The sequence below is a fragment of the Artemia franciscana genome, chromosome 19, assembly GCF_032884065.1.
Source record: "Artemia franciscana chromosome 19, ASM3288406v1, whole genome shotgun sequence".
Classification (NCBI taxonomy): domain Eukaryota; kingdom Metazoa; phylum Arthropoda; class Branchiopoda; order Anostraca; family Artemiidae; genus Artemia; species Artemia franciscana.
The window spans coordinates 11,125,260-11,149,358 of NC_088881.1; the positions used below are offsets into that span (position 1 = coordinate 11,125,260).

The window sequence follows — 24,099 nt, forward strand, 5'->3', positions numbered from 1 at the left end:
TTTAAAAAAGTGCTGGCACCAGGGATGGTAGGGGTTGGGCTCTTGTTGGACTGCATACTAGCATACTACTAGCGAAACGCGTTTCGTGCTGGTGTCTAACAATAAATAAACACATTGAACGTTAAAAAACAATTAAGAAAAGCTGTTAGAACACTGTTAGGCTACTATACGAAAAATAAAAGGGTAAGAAAAAGTTCAACATTGAGACAGTGGGGGTGATATCAACCCTGAAGGGAAACTTATTAGACATTTCGAAGTTTTTGACCACAACAGATATCTCGAAGTTTGATTAGACATCATAGGGTCTAGAGGAAGGACAGATAGCAGAAAAGTAGATAAGGGGAGGCTGATTGCCTTCAGGTAGCTTTTGGACTTTAAAGAAGACACAGATACTTTGAGATTTCAATCGAATAATCTTCCTACTATTTTTTTAAATAGCCCCATCCATTTTAAGTGGCTGGAAAAAGGTTTAAGACAAATTTCTTGCCCTTTAATTGTGGGCTGTATTTTAACGGTAAGCAATATATTTTTTAATTTCTTTACCTGCTAGCGCCCCTCAAGCCCAAAGTTTGATGTAAGTTTTAGGCCAATAAGAAAAATTTTGCAATTTTTTTAGTCCTGTTTGTTAGATGACAAATCGACTTCAATGTGGGCTATCCATTGAATTATTTTTTTTTTAAATTAGTTCCCTTGGCCCAAGGACTTGCACCAGTAAGTTTCAAATTTATCAGGTGAAGTGTTTTTTGGCTCATTTTTGGACCCCTTGACCCTCCCTCTTCCCACAGAAATGTTGATGATTCTTTGAAAAAAAAAATAATCTCTTAATTTTTTTGCCACTGGATTCCCAAGATCATATATGGTGCCCCGTTTTTTCATTATAAAATATATCTGTAACTAACTGACATTTAGCATAATTTTCAGCCCTTATCCCAGGGGATATGGGTTCTGCACTATCCATAGTTGTGAATTTATTAATATTTTCAAGTCTTCTTAAAAAAAAATGGGTACCTCAAAATACTGATCAGAAGTCCTGAGGGGTTATAAGGGGACCAAGTGTTAAAGAAAATTCTAGGACAGGGGCTAGCTGCTATCCAGTCACTTTTGAGTTTTAGATAAGACACTAGAAATCTTTCTTTCCGATAAAATAAATTTCCACTGAAGCCTCTACGAGCACGAGGAGAGGGGTAGATTGAGGAGGGGGTAACCCCCTCCTACAAGGAAAATTCTACTCTATTTAGGGTTTATTGTTACTCTTTACCTTCATAATTAAGGTGTAGACCAGAAATATATCTAGATATCACCTCTCCTAGAACTAATTCTAAGTTTGGGAGAAGGCTCAACGAGAGCTAGGTTGCTTTGGTATCAAAATTTACTCTTTCAGGCATCTGCCCTCCCCTCCCCCCGCTTATAAAATTATCCACTGTCCCTCCTTCATAATATTGGATGCGCACCTATACATCATTGCGTATTAATTAATTAATTAATTTTATTTTTCACCCACACGATACATAAAGTAAATATGGTGGAGTTTCTAATATCTAGTAATTCTATGATACACATCATTGCACATAAATACGAAGCAAATTAATTTAGTTCTGTGAAGCTGCAAGATAAATATCAGAAACATTTAACTGCAATGAGAAGGGTGGTATCACACTGCTGCACCCTTATTTAGGCCTCGTCTAAATAAATTGAGGTGAGAGATAAATTTTCCCCCCTTACCCCTTCCTATTTTTATTTGAAGGCTCATGAAGATTCAGATAACTTGGGCATTGAAATTTTCTCTTTTATGGATATGGCATCTCCACCCCATCTGCGCAATAACCGAGTGCACCTTCTTCACAATAGCTAATGTGCAATAATACACTTTTCTTTGTTATTTTTAAGTCTTAATTTCTCTGTGGCTGCAGCGGGTTTTTCATATTCGAAATAACTCTCCCACATTCTGTCTCTTCTTATCCTTTTTTCCCTTTTCTCCCTTTTCTTTGTTTCTTTTTTTCTTGATTTGAGTTAAATATTATTCAAATTGTCAAAATCGTTTGTTTAAGTTTAGAGGCTATGGATATTCAATATTACAAGGCCGTGCCTTGGGACTATCTAAGGACATATTGCAGAAAATGCTGGTTAATTTTATAATCTTAGTGACATATAAGTCATAATGAGTTGAAAAACATAAATGTATAAATATAGTATAAAATCAAAAACAGTCGAGAAAATTTGGTTCAGAAATGGGGCACATCAAAACGCGCGGAAAAAGACTTTTCCATTGCGTCACAGCAATAGCTGCAATTGCTACTATAGCATAAATATTAAAGAAGGTGGAGTCGTAAAAAAAGGTGTGCTACTGATGTATCTCAAAAATCTTTAACGGAGAGAATAGGAATTTTCGTTACTGTTTATGTATTTATACTTTTGAATAAACTAGGCAATGTTTTTTCCACACTGCACCGTAGATCCTGTTGCACTAACATAAATTAAAATTTACGCTACATAGTCTTATGGAGAAAATTTTATCCGTACCGTAGGTAGTGGTAAATATATCTGAAACAGATCAGAAAAACTGTCAAAATGGTGTTGGGTAAAAAAAAAAGTGCACCACTGGAGTTACTATCGTACTTAGAATTTCGCTTTCCGTATGTTTATGTAAAAATATGAAAAATCCGCTGTAGCAGACACAAAATTAAATTTCTGTGTCAGCTGTTTATGAATTTTAACAAGATACTTTTCGTAAAAAGCCTTTAAAAAATGAACACAGCTTGAATCTCAAGCTCCTTTGCCAAAATTTAAGTTTTGACCCAACTTTAAGTTTAAAGTTTAAGGGCTGCAAGCCATAAACTTGACCCATTGTCTACATACAGTCTTGGTGATTGGGAAGTATACATACGTTTTTCAGGGGGATTTTTCTTGTGGAGGGGAAGGGGGTTACGAAGGAGTATAGGGTTACGTATGGTGGAATTTTTCAGGGGGGAAGGGAACTTTCCATGGAGTGGGAGACGGATTTCCCAGCATTATTTAAGACCATCAGAAATTTAGTAAAAGAACAAGTTTTTTAACTGAAAGTAAGGAGCAATATTAAAACTCCAAACGAACAGAAATAGCTACGTATACGAGGGGGATTGCCCTATCCTCAATACATCGCTCTTTAGGCTAACGTTTAATTTTTAAATTGTTTGTGATTCAGGATTCATTCTTACATAGCCCCTCATATACGCAATAATATCTGTTCGTTTAAAGTTTTAATGTTGCCCCTTACTTTCAGTTGAATTTTTTTTTCATAAAGAATTTCTTCAGAATTAGAAACAAACTGAAATAGCTGTCACAATTTCCTTTGTTTTCTATAATGTTTGCAAAATTTGTCCAGAGTAGTCATTTTAAATTTTCCAGCAATCAAAATTTTTGTTAATTCTGTTAATTTTTGTTTATTTTGTTAAATTTTGTTAATCAAAAATTTTGATTAATCTAGATGTCTTTCTTTATTGTTCCCACTATTTCGATTTATTGCTGCATATGTCCCAAACTTCTGCTAAATCATGACACTGTAAAAGACTGTAAACTGTCCTTGGTCTGGTCTTACTCCTTTTTTTGAATGTATGCCGAATTAGGCATACGAATTAGGCTAGAATTAGGATAGATCCATCTTCTAGGGCAATTGGATTCCAATTGCAAATATTTCTCCTAGTTACCCTTGCCATTAATACTATTAGCAGTACAACTGCTATCTACATTTTACTAGTTTTAGTCACGTTTTGCCATTGAAAATTTTTACTTGTAGTTTACTGAAAGCATATTAGAGTTAAAATGGAACTGTGATCTCGAAGTAATTGGAAAATAATTCAACTTTAACCTAAGGAATGGAAAGTTAATAAGTCGAGAGGGTGGTCCTCGGCATTCAGAGCTCTCCCTCTCGAGCTTTGGCATCACAAGTTACGTTCATTTAATAAAACTTGTTAAGAAATTTTACTTGTATTCACCGCTTAAGGGTAGCCTCACGGTCTGGCTGGTCCACGGTAGGCTCAGTCTCAATTAAAGCTATTCATCACGTACTACTTTATTCTGGTGGTAAAAACGCAGGGTACTAGACTCCTTTACAGCAATAAGCCAAACCTGAATCTCCATAGTCCGGAACGCACAATTCAAATTTATCAAGAAATTCGTCATGTTTATTTTGGGAAGCATGACCCTCATTCTATGCCTACGAAAAGCAAGCATTATCCAGCTGGGCTTGAACCTGTTTCGGCCATGTTGAATTTTTATAAGGAATGGAACATCTCATTGTAGACTGCCTTCGCTAGAAGTCTGTTATCCAAACTTAAAATCTGTAACCTAATGTTAATCACCTGTGTAGTCCTCCAATAACTCAGATTTAGCAACCCTAGTTCACCTTTTAGAACTATACTACTAAAATTATTTGTTGGCCTAGAACTTATTAAAATGCACAAAATACAGAGACTCCAATTGTCTCATTATAGCAGACCCCCACAACTCCCAACCACGATTGGCAACTGGTAGGGATTTAGGCATAGAAAGACAGGGGTGCTTCTTAATATTTTAGTTCCCAATATACGATTCTGTCGGACTAGAGGACAAGCTACTGCCTTTCCACGTGAAATGATAAACTTAATGTGCCCGGTTCAGTCCCCATTTGTTGCAACCACGAATCCTAAGTACTTTACCTGTGGTTGATTTTATTTTCTCAACTTTTATAAGTAAATAAGAAATCATGGTGGCCGTCAAAATTCCTACCATGGAAGTCCAAATGTGGAGCTATGGTGGCCAGTCTGTATATTTTATTTATTTTTATTTTTTACCGTATGAAAAATCCCGGGTTTAACCATTATTTTAGATTATTTAATTTGCAATTAATATCTTTTGATTTTGGTCAGCCAAGCTTGATATTACTATTCCCTAGATGTAGCTAAATGTCTTGGATAAACCAATCTTTGACATGGATAGATTGAGCTTCAACTTCTTTGATACCAAGTCAGCTTCAGCTACGTTCAGGAGAGTTAAGAGTTCCTTGGGTGACTTGATCCTATGAGCTGGGTCATTAACAAACAACAAACAACAGAATAGGGTATTCACTAGCGAAACAACTGGGCTCATCTCTATTCAAGGAGCTCTGCGAAACCATCAGTATATAAAGTCAGTAATATAACTGGGACGGGTAGTTGCGGGTACTTTGCGCCAGTATGGCCACTAAGACTACTACTACAAATATCTCACTGCAGCACCAAGTTGCCTGAGGCCAACACAGCTACGCACGCTCCTCCTCCAACCAATCTATTCAAAGCCTCCCTCTTTACACCCTCCCAGGAAGTTCCCATTTCCTTTAAATCTTTATTTATGACACCCTCCCACCCCTGAAGAGGATGACCTGTTTTCTGTTTAACCCTAGAAGGTTGACCGGAAAGGCAAGTCTTCGGCAATCTGTCATCCTTCATCCACAGAGCGTGGCCTAGCCATCTCAACCTTTCTTTCCTTATAGCCCTGGACAGCGGGATTGGACTACATTTTCGTACAGCCTACTGTTTGAAATACGGTCAGTTATCCAGGTACCCAGAACAATCTGGGTATATATCAAGATTTGTCCGACAGAAATTACCAAAACCAGAGTTAATTCACTTTTAATTGCTCATTTTTACTAAAATTATAAATAACTAAATTTTACATCTGTCATGCCTTTGGGATAATTTAGAGCAAAACAGTTTAATATATACAAGTTTTAAGAAGTGTTTTTGATCGACAAAAATCTAAATTTTGAATAAGGACGTTGCTGTGGTAATGTGACAAGCGTTACGAGGCATTTTGTTAGATTTTACTCTAGCTTCCTAAACTCGACGTGCTTTATTGATTGGCTCTATCAATTTATGTGTATCTTACTTGTTCTTGAGATATTTAGAAATTACATTTTCTCACTTGCAGATATACGTACTTACGGAATGAAACTTTGGATGCCGAAATTGTTTTTCCAATATATTTTGTCTTTAATGATGTAATGATGAAATGATGAACACTGTAATGATAAAATACAGTGTTCATCATTACTGCTGATGATGAACACAGTATATGTGTTAGAAATATCCAGTTAAATAATTTTATATCTATTCACTGTCAATAAAAAGGTTTCATCCCTATTTTGAACTGTTTTACTTTCGTCTAAAAACAACCTATTTGTATCTGTAGTTAGTATTAGCAAAAAAGCCTTAAGGCATTGTTTTTTTTTTCTGTTCTCGTGTAAGGAAAATATTTTCTAACAGAAAAAATTGTGAAACAGCCTTTATACATTTCCCTTCTAGAAAAGAATTTTTGGAAGACAATGTTATTGTTGTTTTGCAAGAGGAAATGCCATAAATAAGCATTTTGCTTTGATGTGATCTGTTCTTTTGTTACTTTAAGAAGGCACGACATCTTTGAAAATTCATCTAAATGAGCTTTTTTTGGTAATCTACAACGAATGATTTGATACGGCCGTTTTGGTAGAAAAATTTCTTCGTTTGAAAAATAATAAATCATAATAGGATATTATACAAGATTTAATATTTTTGTTGCCATTCTTTTATGTTTGGAATTTCACTGCACACATGTTCGTCAAAAGGCCGAATTTTGATAGATTAAAAAAAAATGTTTCATTAAAATTACATAATTTTGCAGAATCCTTATCGTTACAAGTAGTAGGTGCTGTAGATGAATATTGCAGTCCCGATTTCGTTTTTACTGCGTTTTTTTCTACTGATAAGTGTTACACCTTGCTGTTTGCATCTCTTGAAATAAGTCTCAGGATATCAGGAAATATTAGGAAAGAACCTTTTCCAAGGAAAAGCTTCAAACAAATCCTTTTTGTAGGGGATGCCTCCCTCATAACCTCCTCTTCTATTCGGGTAAGCATAAACATGGAATCTTGTTTTGTACGCTTTCAATTTATTCTAAAACAGAGGAAAATCTGCCATACTGCAGCACCCATATTGCAGGCTTCGTCTGAAAATATTTTAATGTTTAAGCCAACAAATGCACTTTTTGAGACTTCTCGCCATTCCCATCTACAGAAAGATCCGATGACAATCCTACCCAATAACTGACGCAAAATATATACCACTACGCATAGGTTTGTAGAGCCTTTAGTAGATTGTAGCTTTAAATTAATTGTCTGTATTAACAGTTAAATTTGCATGGACTACATATGGGGGGTTTGTCATCCTCAAAGACATAATTTATGGACCTTTCAACTACGTTGAACAAAATGGCTATCTAAAAGTTTGATTGAAAGTATTTGGGAAAACGGTGGGCAGGGAGGGGAGTTATTTGCTCTCCAATGACTGTCAACTGTCAAAAAGAGCACTAGTCCTCTCAATTTCTCATCGAAAGAGCCCTTTATGAGGTTTTTACGACAACGCTTTCTATAACAAATCTTATATGTCTCCAAGTCCATAACTTAGAACTCTTGCCATTAGGGCTGTAGGGAGGTTGTCATGCTCAAATATACAATTTCTAGACCTTTCAACTACATTGAACAAAATGGCTATCTCAGAATTTTGATTGAACGTATTTGGGAAAATGATGGGCGCGAGAGGGGGGTTAGTTGCCAATCACGTTTGACTATTAAAAAGGGCACTATTCCCTTCAATCTCCTTTCGAATGAGCCATTTTCAAAGTTTCTGCGATAGCTCCTCCGATACGAAGTGCCCTGGTCTGAACAAAAACCAAAATAAATAATACGTTGTGCCAACATCGTTCTTTACTTAGGCAGCGCTATTGTGCTGATTATGGTACAGGAAGAATGATGTTAAATACTATTGATAGTGTTCCTAGTGAATTCAGGTGCTTCAATTCTATTTTTAGGGGAATACTAGAAAGCTTATAGCAATCTTAAAATAGAAATAAACTGATATGCAAGAAGAGAGAAGAAGGTCCAGGGCAATAAGATAGGTGACAAAATTATTTCATAAAGTATTCATTTAATAAAAAATCCCAAGAAAGGGGGAGCCCTGCCAGGGAGAGATGGCCAAATTAGTTCCAAGCCTTTTAAACTAATCTAGGGCTTGCTCATTTGAGTAAGGGAAAATAACCCCTTCTACTATAGCAGAGCTACTAATAATAGCTAACTAAGGAAGGGTTCTAGGCGTTTATTCCCGGAAAATATCCCCTGGAAAATAACCCCCCTCCTCCTGTAGAAAATAAAGTTTCTAAATTTGAGAATTTTATTTGAGTTTTTTTTTAGTTTAGTTGAAAAGTGCCAAGAAACGGGAAAAAGAGCAACTTACAAATCTAACGGATCTTAAAAACTTAGAAAAAACACAAATCCATATTTATTTAAAAGACTTCCATAGGAACTTTTGCAATTTTTGGAAGTAGTAAGTGCCAAATTAAAAAAAAAATAGAGGAAGAAAAAATATGTAGGCTTTGGGAACCAACAATTTCTAATTGTTTAAGTTTTTACAGACAAAAGCGCTGTCAAATTCTACGAGTTTGTTTTTCTTATCTTCCAAGTGTAAAACTACCCCAAATCACGATTAATAAATAAACAAAAACCAAAAATAACAGCAATTACAATAGAGAAAGAAAAGAAAAGAAAAGAAAAAGAAAAGAAAAAGAAAAGAAAAAAGAAAAGAAAAGAAAAGAAAAAAACATCCAATTACCCTGCATTTCTATCGATACGGGATTACACGTCAAAAAACACAAAACAAAATGAAACTAAGACCCTTGACCAGTATCACTTAAAACAAAACCAACATCTTGGCTCCACTTGAGGTCAACTCAACTATAAAAACCATAAATATTAAGGGAAAGTAGCTTTAATTCCCGCCGAAATTCACGAAAATTATCCATGTTTCTTCAAGTCGTAGGTAAACAATTCCATGCATGGGGTCCAAGATGCCGAATAGAAAATTGAGATCTAAAGGTAATAGCAAGCGGACGACGAATTATATTGGACTGTCTCGTAAAATGTGCATGAATATCATTTCCTAATTCAAACATACTTTTAAAACATATTGGTTAGCAATTTTGAAAATATCTATATATAAACAGGCTTCGGTAAAAAGTAATAAGTCCTGCTAAAGGCAAGATTTTGCAATCTATATGCAATCTATAGATCAGAACATAATTTGTACTTTACTAGAAAAACAAACATATAACCATGTATTGTCAGTTTGATATACATATTCTGATATTCATATCTTATAGTCTTAATACTTCTTCATTTGTTAAAGTCAAAACATTGAAAACATTTAAGATTTATTTTGTTTTCAGTAAAGTACAAATTATGTTCTGGTCTTGAGGAGGTGTGGGGGTTCTCAGTCCTACTCATGTTAATTTTTGCTTGTTTTGAGTTAGAATCGGTATTTTTGTAATTGTGTTGCAAGAGCAACACTTTGGTTTTGTGGTGTTTTTTTTTTCTAGCACCCCAATTTCAGCTTATTGCTAGAAAGTGGTAAGGGTCTAACCCCTGCGATTTTTACAGAAAATGTGGACCTTAGGCCGGATTGATGAATATGACTAAGCATTTTGGAAAGCTTTGTAGAACTCTTGCCTGGGGCCAAAAAGGATGTTTTTCGCTTTTGTTTCTACCCATTTCTGCTCATGATTTCAGCTGATCTTATCATTTGGTTTTCGCACTTGGGATTGCGGTAGAAAAATGGTATCAGATGTGCCTCTTAAAACTTAAAAGTTTTCTTATTGCTAAGGAAATTAGAGTTTATCCTTTGCTCCTTTATAGGTAATGACGTTAGATTTTTTTTTCGACGGCAGTCGATAGCTCTTGATGAGTTGATCAAAATATATATCATCCTTTTTTTGGTAGAAAAATTCCTTCATGAGATATACCAGTTTCAAAGTTTAAAGGGGTTGACAACTTCGGTAGTAAGGTACACAATGAAACCAAAAATAGGCTGATACAGAAATGGTATCAGATGTGCCTCTTAAACTTTAAAAGTTCTCTCATTGCTAATAAATTAGAGTTTATCCTTTGCTGCTTTCTAAATGATGAAGTTGGAAACCTGGCTAACGGCAAAAAAGTCAACTTTTGAACTGAGACAGATTGATCTTTTTAAACGGCAGTCGATAGCTCTTGATAAGCTGATCAAAATGTATGTCATCTATTTTTTGGTAGAAAATTTCTTTACGAGATATACCAGTTTAAAAGTTTAAAGGGGTTGACAACTTCAGTAGTAAGAGACACACTGAAACCAAAAATAGGCCAATACTAATTGTGAGACATATATGAGAGTTCTAAGCAACAGTCGGCTGTTTAGCTCATAATCATCTTCGGCAATGAGGGATTATCAACTTTTGCTAGTTGGTGTACCTATTATTTGTTTCCGGTGTATTTGATGGCAATACCAATTTGGTTCCAGTGTTAAGACATGTAGGGGACTTGCAAGTAATATTCGACTGTTAGGCTACAATCATCGTCAGTGGTAAGGGGTTTGCAACTTTTCCTAGGTGCAATGACGGGTTTGAAACTTTTGCGATTTGGTTTACCTAGTATTTATTTTAAGATCCTTACATATTAACCACTTAAGCGTTTAATCAAATCGAGGAAAAAAAAACCAAAACGTTGCTCTCACAGCACTTTACTGGGTGAAGCCGAAAAAAGGTTACCGTAAGACCTCACGGTGCTCATGCAACGTAGATCCAGTTTCCATTTGTTTTTGGTTTAATTCATCTATTGATAGCGATTTGCGGTAATTTTACGCTTAGAAAATTATTTGGATTTATTTCTACTCATTTTTGGCTTAACGAGGCTCTTTACTATTCTTTGACAAACTTGTTTTGTAGAAATTTTTTTTCAAATGAACATTTTGACTTTATATCAACACATTTTTGGTTTAGAGAGGGTCTTTATTTTCCTTTAAAAAACTTTTTCCGTATGTTTTCGATTAAAAACACTGTCTGTAAGTAATAAAAAAAAAGTTTTCAACTGAAACAAAGGAGCAATCTCAAACCATAAAACGAACAGAAACTATTACGCATATGAAAGGGATTGCCTCCTCCTCAAGACTTCGGTCTTTACGCTAAAGTTTCTCTTTATAGAATTTTAGAAAAAAGCTTATTGAAGAAGCTTTAATAAAACTAAACGGACTTCATGTTTCCGGAATCGTTCATAAAGAATTAGGACAAAAAGTCTAAACTATAGCGTAAACAGCATGGTCTTGGGGAAGGGGCAACTCCTCTCATGTATGTAATAATTCCTGTTCGTATTAAGTTTTGATGTTGCGCCTTACTTTCAATTGAAAAAACTCGTTTACTTTAAGTTTAATTTCTGATCGTTTTTTATGGGGAAATCCGATTAATGGCATGTAACATATGGAGGGAGACGGGGAAAATCGTCTCCCTCCCCATGAAAAATCGCGGTACTTGTACATTATAAGCCACTCACTCAAGTTTACGATACGTAAAACCCGAGAATAAATCGATTTCTTCGCTTGTTTCTTCGTTACTTTAGACACATATTTGGGCTATATATTTGCAAATTAGGAGGGGGGGGGTAAATTGTAGCGGGTCTGTATGCAAGATGTGTCAGGTACAATCATTCTGCACATTACTAAGTAAGAATTGTTTCTTGGCTTCAAAATCTCCATAGACTTTACCCCCCCCCCCCACTTATGTGCAAATATAGATTCTAAATTATATATTCCCCATCTATTCTGTCGCTTTTCTTTGTCTTGTCTTTGCTAAGCTGAAAGAAACTAACGAAGAAATTGGTTTGTTCTCAAGTTTTACTCAGCGTAAACGTGAGTGAGTTGTGGATAATACACAAGTACCAAAATTTCTTCCCGAATGGAATATAAAAAAAAAAAACGAATCTCAAATTAAATTCTCAAATTTGGAAAGCCTTATTTTCCACGCAAAGGTATTTTCTGAGGAGGTATTTACCAGGGGGTATTTTTCACAGGGGATATTTTCCACGGAGGGTATTTTCTGGGTTTTTCCACGGGAGGGGGTATTTTCCGGGGGACATTTTTCCTGGGGAGAGGGTTTTTCCGGGAAGAATTTTCTGGGGGTTATTTTCGCGGGAGGGGGTGTTTTCCACTGGTAGGGGGTAAAAGGGTTTCCACGGGTAAAAAGTTTACAACTTTTTGTAAAGCGTTCCTTGATCATGCTACCAATATCAAAGCTGAACTGGCGGCAAAAACCACTGACGATCCAAACTTGCTTTGATAGTCTCGCACCAGGCGATCTACTGATTTTAGTACTTTAAAAATATCCGAGTCTGAGGCGGTGGCTGGTTTTTCTGCCCAGTTTAAAGCCCCTGATAGTTCGCAGCCTAAAAATTTGGATGATGAAATTGGGAGTTTTTTGAACAGTCGAGCTAGATCCATACAGGTAATCATTGGAGGTAATTTGATTAAGGAGTTATACCGAAGCTTAAAAAGAAGTTTTCTTGAGGGTCCGATGGGAATTGTGTTCACCATTTTGAGTTTTGGCTTTACTTTTCCAGATGATTTTTACAGTAGGAGTTGTTTCCCGATTGCTTATGTGTTGGTGTTGGAAGAAAGGGAAACCACTTTCTCAATGATTATCTTATAGGCAGGCCCATTAGAGTTTCTAGTTTATTTTCGAAGATTTTCAGTTATTGACATTTGACATATTTATATTTGACATTTGACATATATATATCAAGTTATTGAAACATATTTGACAACTATGTGTCTTTCAGTTTGGGTTTTAATCGCGGTCTCGGTTGTTACCACACTTTATGGAGTTTATGTACAATATTAAAGGATGCTGAAAGGTCAGGTAGCCCTTTGGCCGTTGGCGCATATGACATTAGTAATGCCTTCGGCTCTCTAATTCATTCTCAGGCTATGCTTGAGTTATAAAAAAGTGTGTAGTTCAACCTCTTTATTGTATATATTGACACCTCCGAGTACGTTTAAAGATTGGATCTTCGCTTCTTCCTTCAGAACTCCATGTGAATCTCCTATTTAAACAAGGGGCCATTACCTCTCTTACTGTATATAATAGCGCAACCCTAAGAGCCCAAGGGGATTTATCGCCTTGCTGTATATTGAACGGGGTTAGTGTGTCTGTGTTTTGTTATGCGGATGACGTTCTTAACCTAAGTAGGACTGTGATTAGCTTGGAAAAAGTTTTAGGGAGATTGCTAAGAATTATAAGGAGATTGGTCTTTCTTTAAATGTGGCTAAGTCTCAAGTGGTTTTATTTAATTCTAACCGTTCTGAAACCCCTGATAGAGTAAATCTGGGAGATTCTGATATTGTACCACTGCAGGAGCTTGTGTACCTTGTTTTACCTATTGGTACATCCCTAAAGTCAACTCGGAAATTACTTATTGCCCGAACCGAATGTCCAATCCGTAATGAGTATAGTGGTGCAGATGGATCACAGCTGATCCTTAGTAAATGCCACCTTGCGAAAGTAAATAATGCTATTTCTCTCCCTCATGTTCTATACCTGGTTCCTTTTTATGATATTTTTAACCAATCTGGTAAAATAGAAATTAAGAGGGCTTAATTCAGATATTTAAAGTTCCTTGTTTGGGTTCCTCCATTGACTAGGAATGGTAGACTGCGGGAGAGATACAGCTTGCCATCATGTTGATGTTGCAGATAAACTTTTTTCCAAGCTAACAGATTATCAGTCGAACCACCCTTGGAAGGATTTTTGTTTTAATGCTAGTTTTCTTATTCCTTTTGCTGGATCATTTTATGTGTGTTTATTTGTACGATTCATTTAAAGAGGTTTACGACCCTTGGAGCGGCTTACTTTTCCAAAATGTTTTCTCTATTTGAGTTTTAGTTTGTGCGTATTTGCTCCTGTTTTTGGAATTGTTTTGATTTTCATTTTCCTTTTTTTATACTCCATCGTCATGCCTTGTATTTTTGTTGGGTCATTAAAAAAAATGAATTAATTAATTAATAGTGTATTACAATGGCTAAAATTTTATTTTTAATGAGAGGGAACTATTTGCATAAACAAATATAATAGCCACACTCTTTTCGTTTCTGCTCCATTTTAAAAGAGGTTTCAGAAAAATGAAAGATTCAAAGCCAAAGTTTCAGCTGTAGGAACTGCAAATGGCGCATAATTACTGGCTGTAATAAAAGATGCAGACCTTTGTCAAGAAGCGGCGTGGCACAGACTCTTAAACTATTTGTTACGGAAGCAAATAAAAAAGTGCTTATCTTTTTTATTTGCTTCCGTAACAAATTTTTAATGAGAGGGAACTATTTGCATAAACAAATATAATAGCCACACTCTTTTCGTTTCTGCTCCATTTTAAAAGAGGTTTCAGAAAAATGAAAGATTCAAAGCCAAGTTTCAGCTGTAGGAACTGCAAATGGCGCATGATTACTGGCTGTAATAAAAGATGCAGACCTTTGTCAAGAAGCGGCGTGGCACAGACTCTTAAACTATTTGTTACGGAAGCAAATAAAAAAGATAAGCAAATTGAACGTATTTTTTGTCGCTGCAATAGCCATTCTTAAATACTGTAGAAGAATCACTGTTACGGCTGACAAGTCTAGACAAATTAAGTCCCATTATTCTGATTGAAACCAGTAAAAATAAAATCTCAAAATAGATCTTCCTATATCGTGGAATGCTGAGGCAATGCTAAGAAGTCAACGCTCTCTCGGCAATGCATAGAAGGCTGAATGGACTAAAAGAGAGAGCATTTCTCCTCTGCACTTGCAGTGCTACTTCAGGGGGATATACTTTTTGCCAACAACAGGTACAATATAATACATGCAGTGGGTAACATTCTACTACGAAATGAAAACTATTGCCGATACTGAAAATTGATGGGGTATAAGAAGTATCCTGAAATCCTTAGAAAATGGCGTCGGATCGAAACGAAAAGCTATCCATTATCATCATAATGGTGAAAGAGGAGAGTGAACGTCTACATTAATAGAGTCTGTCTCGCGATGTTAGAGCTGCTTAGCTTTATGCTGATGGTCGTTTGCCAGCGTTTCACCAGCTATAAATGTCTACGCGCTTTGCAGACCGTTAGCGTGTATAGGCATTAGGAAATGAGCTGTTTCGGGGACTTTGAGCTCCTGTTCATTGTCTTTCATTGTCAATAGGTTCAAAACTGTTGACAGTGTCCATTTTATTCAGATTGACAGAAGGTTGGTTGCTTAACAAAAATATTAAATGACATTATTTGAAACAGTCCCTTTACTTTCATTGAATGTGCAAATGGTACTCAGGCAAAAGGGGGTAAGAGAGAAGTGGCAGCCCCACTCATAATTTTTTCGGTACTCATTCCTTTTGTTTGAACTCAAAAGAAACTTTATTAGCAACTTGGGTTAAAAAATACATGTTTTCTTTGCCTTTTTGTTAAGTACGTTATGTCACGTTCGTTAGATTCTTCTCTAATTTGAATAAAAAAACCTTATTAGCAAATAGAGCTACGGAAAATACAAACTATTTTCGTCTTTCCATTATATATGTATATATCATTTATATATATATATATATATATATATATATATATATATATATATATATATATATATATATATTAATGGTTATTCATTTATAGGAATTATTTTTTTCATTTGAAGCGAATGTACAATCCGTAATGAGTATAGTGGTGCAGATGGATCACAGCTGATCCTTAGTAAACGCCACCTTGCGAAAGTAAACAAAGCTATTTCTCTCCCTCATGTTCTATACCTAGTTCCTTTCTGGGATATTTTTAACCAATCTGGTAAAATAGAAATCAGGAGGGCTTAATTCGGATATTTAAAGTTCCTTGTTTGGGTTCCTCCTTGGACTAGGAATGGTAGACTGCGGGAGAGATACAGCTTTCCATCATCTTGAAGTGGCATATTAATTTGAAGTTCGAATTCTCATGTGAGCTACTGTCGGATTAATTAGTGTTATTATCAGAATTTACTTTTCTTGGAAATGTCTGTTTTAGTATCAAATTAAATTTCAATAGACTTAGCAAAAACATTCTCTTAAAGCAACAACTATTTTTCAGATTTGTGTCAACCTGATGGAGACTCTAAAAAGGCTAATTTACTATTTGCAGCAATGGAATATAGACCCTTTAGTTTCCCCGTTTTGTATCTTCATTATCTTTTCTGCCCTCACTAACTTCTCGTCTGGTAACCAGAGAGGTTCAAGGTAAATTAATTTGTTACTTACAAGTAAAACACTAGTTTATTCTTATTTGTTTTATTTCAAAAGCTTAATTTATACAATTGTCCTAAATCAGGCAAATTTCAAAGTATTTTACCCTTATTAAACATAATTTTCATACGCACTTTATCAAATGACACTTTCAATTTTTAACAGCATGGTCAGTTTAAGAAGATGTAATTAAAATGATATCTTTGTATCATTATGTTAAAAGGAAATTATTCAGTTGCAGAAATAAGTGACAGTAAATTAATAATTTAAGTTAAAGCAGAAAAATTGTTTGAGGTTTCCACGTTAACTATTTTTTTTTCTCTAAATATTAGGGTATATTGAAGTGCTGTTTTTGATTTTAAAAGTAAAGATCGTCATACAGAAGCGTTAATCTAAAACTGAAATTTTGAGAGGGTACCTACCTTTCAGGAAGCTATGATGCTGATAGACTCCAAAATGGGAATCCGAAAGAAAATTTTCAGGAACAGTTGAATACCAAAATAGAGAGTTTAAAGTTTAACAATGTAGAAGATGGATGGAGGAGTTTCAGTAAAACAATTTGTGAAGTAGCTGATGGTGTCTTAAGGAAGAAAGTTAGGAACGCAGCGAGTATTTTTATTAAAAATATTTAACACAGAGAAAGAAGGGCTTTTACAAGAATTATTTGAAGGGCAGGTCACGTGAAAATAAGAGGAAAGTGAGGAAATTGGCAAAAATACTAAAATAGGAATTAATTAGGCGTGCATTGAAAGCCGTGGATAAAATTATTGAAGATCTGGACGATCCAGCTACACGGTACAATGGTAAAATGTTGTACTGGCATATTAACAAATTCAGAGCAAATAGTCAATCTGGACTTATCCCAGGTAAAGATATTAATATGGTCACTATTATTGACAAGGAAAGAGTTAAACAGAGACGGGCAGAACATTTTGAGAAAGTGCTAAGGAGTGATAAAGTTACAGAACTAGATTTTCAATTCAATTCAATTTATTTATAACTAATCTTTTCCAAAAAAAGGGCCTAGCGCCCTCAAGAGTGAGTAATAAGAGAGAAAAAAAGCTATAGATAAATACAAGTCAACACCAACAGACAATCAAATGGTGACCAGGGATGAGATACTATCGACACAGAAGAAGGAGAATCATGTAGCCTTTAATCAAGAACACATATAGGCGAAACTAGACGGACTTTATTCATTAAGTAGCTATTTCTAGTCCAAGGAGGGCGACTGAGAAGGAATTAACATAACGGAAATATACTCTACGAACAGATATTCTACGAAAAAGTAGGACCATCTGTGTCTTTAAAATGAAAGCTACAACAGCAGTTTTTCTACATTGAAAGAATGCCTAGTATCCTTATATTCATTACAAAGCTGATGAAACGCATTTTCACGTCCAATAAAATACGCCTTAAATTCAATACGCCATCTGCAAAAGTCGTTAATGACAAATTAAATCCACGGTAAATACAACTAAAATTAACAGAATTTTGTGCATGTAAAACAGAGTTATTAAATAAAGACGGTGAGGTCGGACTCCTTTCAAAACATCAAAAAGGGAAGATCCCGCCTCAAACTTTCCCTTAAGGTATTGGTACATACGCAGAAGGCATTTTACTATACCCAAATTTACCCGTCTTTTATTCACTTCAAGTAAAACTTAGGAAAAATTGCAAGAATTGAAAGTTCGAGCAACAACTAAGGCACAAAGGATAATATGGGATCTACTTCTTTCTGCATCAGCAAGAACATTCATTAAAGCAAAAAGGGCATGCTCCTGGCTAATACCTTTTTGGTAATCAAACTGGTGGAGTTAGACATAACATTTAGAAACAACTTCATCCAAAATAACTGACTCAAATAATTTGAAAATAGTGCAAGAAACTGTTATAGGTATATATATATATATATATATATATATATATATATATATATATATATATATATATATTTATATTGTGTGAGTGGGAGGTGAATACCGAGGTGAGAGGGGCTCCTGATTGTCGCCGAAAGAGATTTGTCGCCGTTCTGAAAGACCCCGACAAGAGTTTCTGCATCAGGCTTGCTAGATGGAACAGACTGCACACTTTCCACAACAAGGTCTCTACCCATAACTCTTATATAATACTAATAAAAATGACAAAACTGATAAAAAACCTTGAAGCTTTACAAATTAGCTTGTGAATATGAAAAAATATTACACTAACAGGGTGTAAATGAAAGTGCACCCTCAATATTTTTTTTTTAAGTTTAATTTTTGCCAGAGTCAAAAGAAGTGAAAGTAATAATTCTATAAGTATAAACGCACAAGCTCTTAAGAAAACTTTTTCCTCTTGCCCTTTTAAGCAGTACCCCTACCACTTTTGGGATAGTATAATAGGAAACTCTTTCAGCAAAAACTTTTTAATTCCCTAAACGAAATTTATTGATCATGACACTTGCAGATGTGTATTTAACTCGAATCTCAAGGGAAGTAGTCCGCACAAGCTGAGGGGTTCCCATGACTAAATGGGCAAGAAGTTCTCGTTTTGTAAAGTGGGAGATAAATTCTAAGACGCAAATAGGAAAAGCCGACAGAGAAGGAAAATATGTTTTACTGCCTTTGAAATAACGTCAATCAAAGTCAATCGTTGAGGATCGAAAGAACTCGGTGGATCACAGTTGGACTTTTTTACCCCCTAAAAGCTTTTTATTGTTTTAAAAATTAGAGTTGTGAGAAAGAGTCAAACTTTAGCGTAAAGAGCGAGACGTTGAAGAGGAGACAACCCCTTTCATATGTGGAATAATTTCCGTTGGTTTTAAGTTTTAATGTCGCTCCTTTCTTGCAGTTAAAAAAACGTATTCTTTATTTAATTAGTTAACTAAGGTCTGTTCAATTTAATACAACCTTGATCAGACGTGGTAAGTTCGATGTCACCCTGCATATGGTTTTGTTCGATCTGATTTTGAGCTCAATGCTCCTCGTCTTTGTTTTTATTTAAATGAAGATAGGTTTGGTAACAAATCCCCTTATCCATGACGATCAAAATGATACATCATGGAAAATCTGAAAGTGTTCAACTAGAAATTACTTCTAAGGCTTCCTGTAAAACAAAATTCTAATGAAATAATTACTGACAAGACTATTGTTTTGTGAGACAAAATGGTGGGAATAAGCAAAATGCTCGAAGTGTATCTTTTGTACTTGTTTATAGATTTGAGTATGAGGAATAATTTTTCTTCGTAAATTTTGATAGTCTTATTTAAATCTGTCTAAATAATTACCCTAAATATTTAATAATTAATATGTCTAGATAATCTGTCCTAAATAACCTTTCTAAATAATTAAATACATTTAATTAAACATAAAATGACTAAAACTTCTTTCGTCGTTTTGCGTTAGCAATCCTTATTTTGGAAAATATCCTTTGAGCAAACAAAGTAAAAAAAAAAAAAAAATCGGAATTTTTTCATATGATCATCTGCATAAGTTTGACTTCATCTGATAATATTTTTTTAAACAACACTTAAAACTGATTTTTTTTTTCTTCTTTTAGCGAGACCTTTAATGTCACAGGAATTCTCAATTCCCTTCAGCAGGGTTACGACAAACGCGTTCGTCCAAATTACGCAGGTAATGTTTGTTTTTATTTATACGTGCTAGTCAAATTCTTTTTGCTTCCCAAAAAAGTTGATATTACAAGCTTTCCTATCATTTCTAGTATTTTATTTATAACTGGTTTATTTTATTGTAGTACTCCGAAGCTGTCCTCTTCCACCAAATAAAAATCGCTTTTTTGCAGAAAGGGAATAGACGAGTATTTAATTGGTCAGACAAAGAGAAAAACGCAATGCCCAGGAGCAATAGTTTTCCGATGAATCCTGCCCTAATAACATAAATATCACTTCTTGAAAGACAGTTTTTGTATATTAAAATATTATACTAGACTATTTAAAACCAAGAAAAAGTAAAGTTTTTCTGATTGAAGTACAGAGCAGAAATTTAAACTCAAGACGAGCAAAAGAAATATCTTATATATTCAGGGCCTGCTCCCGCCTTATGATGCGTATTATCCTTTGTATTAGGGGGGCTACCACCCTCTTAATCACCCTACCATTTCTGCTAACGCTTGACCAGGATTTTTCAGAAAACGTTCAAAACTAAGACAATAATTGATGGTTGATAGTTACTAATGTTTGATTTTACGGTCCACCGTTGGGATTAAAAATTATATTTAAGTTCAAGAAGACAAAACCTATTCTAAAATACAAATTTTTGACAAGTTTGTTCCAAATTTTGTGCAAATTTTTACAAATACAATTTTTTGGAAAGCATTCTAAAACGTAAGATAGAAATTTAATGACAATAGTAAGTCTTTCCTTTTACGATCAACCTGAACGTTTTGACCAAAATTTCAGTTTTTTAAAATGAACATCTCCAAATTAGTTCTATCACTTTGAAAATGAGACTGTTGAAATTTTTTTTTTTTTTTTTGCACGACAATGTTCTTGTGTTCAAGCTTATACTCCCGAAACGGTGAGGTAAGAGAGTCAAAGTATAATCCTGCATTGCCCTGCTATTTCTGGTGGGAAAAAAAGGTAAAAGGAAGACATTTTACAGCTATTTTTGAAAAAAGAAGCGATTTTCCTTGTTTTCGAAGATAGGGAGGGGGCTCAAAACGTTCAACCGTGACAATGGCGATTGCAAAAGTGCACTTATTATTTCTTAGGGGCTCCTAGTACTTTTTCTATATTCCTGAAAATTTATTTTACAAACGAATTTTCACTACTAAAATGAAACTATGTAATAGTTACCATTCCTAATCCCTAAAATAGATGTAAAATGTTCCTCATCAAACATTTGTTTCTAAGATGAGTTTTTTAGGACTTTTGGTTACTGTATACTCTACGTACTACAATTCACTCTTTACTAGGTTGCACTGTTTCTGTAGCCATGATATGAATTATTTTTTTCCAGGAATGATGCCGGGAGCGACTCGGCTCAATAGCAACCAAAACTCTAAAAAATGGAATTTTGATACCAATTTAATGCTGATTTTAAATATATAGGTTTCATCAAGTTTAGTACTACGCATCAAAAGTTACGAGTCTGAGAAAATTTGTGCTATTTTAGAAAATAGGAGAAAACACCCCATAAAAGTCATAGAATCTTAACGAAAATTACACCATCAGATTCAGCGAATCAGAGAACCCTACTGTAGAAGTTTCAAGCTCCTATCTACAAAAATGTGGAATTTTGTATTTTTTGCCAGAAGGCAGATCACGGATGCGTGTTTATTTGTTTTTTTTTTCCCCAGGGGTGATCGTATCGACCAAGTTTTCCTAGAATGTTGCGAGAGGGCTCATTCTAACGGAAATGAAAAGTTCTAGTGCCCTTTTTAAGTGACCAAAAAAATTGGAGGGCACCTAGGCCCCCTCCCAGGCTAATTATTTTCCCAAAGTCAACGGATCAAAATTCTGAGATAGCCATTTTATTCAGCGTAGTCGATAAACCTTATAACTATGTCTTTGGGGACGACTTATTCCTCCACAGTCACCGTGGGAGGGGCTACAAGTTACAAACTTTGACCAGTCCTTACATATAGTAATGGTTATTGGGAAGTGTACAGGTGTTTTCAGGAGGATTTTTTGGTTGGGGGGAGGGGTTGAAAAGAGGGGGATATACGGGGGAACTTTCCATCGAGGAATTTGTCATGGGGGAAGAAAATTTCCATGAAGGGAGCGCATGATTTACTAGCATTATTTAAAAAAAAAACAATGAAAAAATAAATATGAAAAAGTTTTTTTCAGCTGCAAGTAAGGAGCAGCGTGAAAACTTAAATCGAACAGAAATTAATACCCATATGAGGGTCTCACCTCCTCCTAATACCTCGCTCTTTACGCTAAAGTATTTTTAGTAATGTCATCTATTTATTCTACGGCTTTTGTGATTAAGGGCTCATTCTTAATGAATTGGGCCAAAATTTAAGATTTAGTGTAAAGAGAGAGGTACTGACGAGGGGGCGAACCCTCTCATATGTGTAATAAAACATGAGAATAAAAAATTTTTTACGTAAGCTAGTTTATAAGTTACGTATATCGTTTACTAATAAAAAGATTCGTAAAAAATTAAAAGTTCTAGTTGCCTTTTTTATTGACCAAAAAATTGGAGGGCAACTAGGCTTCCTCCCCCGCTCTTCTTTTATCAAAATCATTCGATCAAAATTATGAGAAAGCCATTTAGCCAAAAAAAAATATGCAAATTTCGTTTTAATTATTTCTCTGCGGAGGGCCAAAATCAAAACATGCATTGATTCAAAAACGTTCAGAACTTAAATAAAAAAAAACAAGTTTTTCAACTGAAAGTAAGGAGCAACACTAAAACTTAAAACGAACAGAAATTACTTCGTCTATGAAAGGGGCTGCTTCCTCATCAACACCCCGCTCTTTACGCTAAAGTTTTTTACTGTTTTAAAAAGAAGAGTTGAGAGAAAGCGTCAAACTTTAGCGTAAAGAGTGGGGCGTTGATGAGGAAGCAGCCCCTCTCATATACGAAGTAATTTCTGTTCGTTTTAAGTTTTAATGTCGCTCCTTACTTTTAGTTGAAAAAACTTGTTTTTTTATTTACTTTACTGTAAAGACCGGCGGTAGTAGAGATGGGAGTTCCCATAAAATTTATGCGGCACCAGTAAAATCGTGCAGAAATTAAACAAAACACAGTTCAAATAAAACTAGAAATCGACATTAAAATAAAAAATAAGAGAAATTATCATACATATGGGGAGGACTGAGCTCCCTTGACTACCACTTTTAACACCGAAGTTTGACGTATTTTTCACCAATGTTCCAAAAAGCAATTCTCTGATATAAAAGAAATATCTTATAAACTTTGTTAAGTTATTTTCACAACATTTAAAAAATGAGAGGGTATTTTAATTGCATTTTCTTTAAAATATATAATTTTCAGTCTAAGGTTCGGAAGTCGGTGAATAAAATACCAACATGAACCAGCTAACTATATTTTTGTAATCAGTTCATTTATAGCATTCATTCAGTGAACATGTTAATCCGGATTTACTCTCACAAAGTTTTGATAAAACAAGAATGCATCCAAGGTAAATACTCCTACTTTGCGTCGGGCCATTCATTTAGTGTTCAGGAAAATTAATTTGCTGTCGAATTTTTTTTGGATAGATTCAGATGCCAATATTACGCAACGTGACTAATTAAAGAAGTTTTATGTGGTAGTATATTTCTACAGTCTATTTTTTCTCGGAGTTCAATTACTATTTTGTACAATGGGATGAAAGAGGAAGTTTTTTCTCGCATCCAGTCCAGCTCAATGAAGGAATCTCCTTGAAATCACTAGTTGATAGTTTGAGTCTAGTTTTACAGACTGTTAAAGAAAATTCAACTACGTTAAATGAGCTGAATGTTAATTTTAAAGGATAAGATCAAAGGATTTCTAAGATCGAAGAATCTGTATTGGAATCGAACTCGGAGGTGGAAGGTATTAAGCCTAAATTGATCAGCCTTGAGGTAGATACCAATGATTTGAAGAGCCACATTTCTGTGCAGGTTGATGAAAATTCTTTACTGAAATCGCAGTTATCTAGCATAAATCATACAATGATGAAGTTGGAAAGTAAAGAAACTGATAAAAATATTCTAGTATGGAACGTGACAGCGATTGATACTGTAAACGCTATGGCGATTTTCGATAGCATAATTTCGTCATGCCTTGGAATCCTTGAGGTACTCAAATACACGATAGCTGATGTTAAGCCTGAAAAAAAAGCTGATAAATGTTATCATAGAGAACCGGGAGCTGAAAGTGGCAGTTCTAAAACAGGCTCGAAATCTTCGTGGAAAGACTCTCATGGGCAATCAGAATGTTTTTTTATCCTCAGATTCTCCCCCATCTGTTCGAGAAGTTCGAAAAAAAACTTTTAGATATCCGAACCTAGTATTCGTGAAAAAACAGGTTTTGAAAATTGGATTGCGAGATCCAT

The 24,099-nt window shown here is 34.9% G+C and overlaps 1 protein-coding gene across 4 annotated transcripts in view; it reads left to right on the plus strand.

The window, feature by feature from the left end:
• Positions 1-24,099, plus strand: part of LOC136039285 (gamma-aminobutyric acid receptor subunit beta-like) — a 122,202-nt gene that overhangs the window by 3,233 nt on the left and 94,870 nt on the right. For 3 of the 4 annotated variants that reach the window (XM_065722872.1, XM_065722874.1, XM_065722873.1), the window contains exons 2-3: positions 15,953-16,098; positions 19,645-19,721. In XM_065722872.1, coding sequence (XP_065578944.1) covers positions 15,968-16,098; positions 19,645-19,721 — 208 coding nt within the window. In that variant the 5' untranslated portion in view covers positions 15,953-15,967. Of the gene's footprint in view, positions 1-15,952; positions 16,099-19,644; positions 19,722-23,137; positions 23,203-24,099 lie in introns of those variants that run through there. The other variant, XM_065722875.1, reaches the window with a different exon arrangement.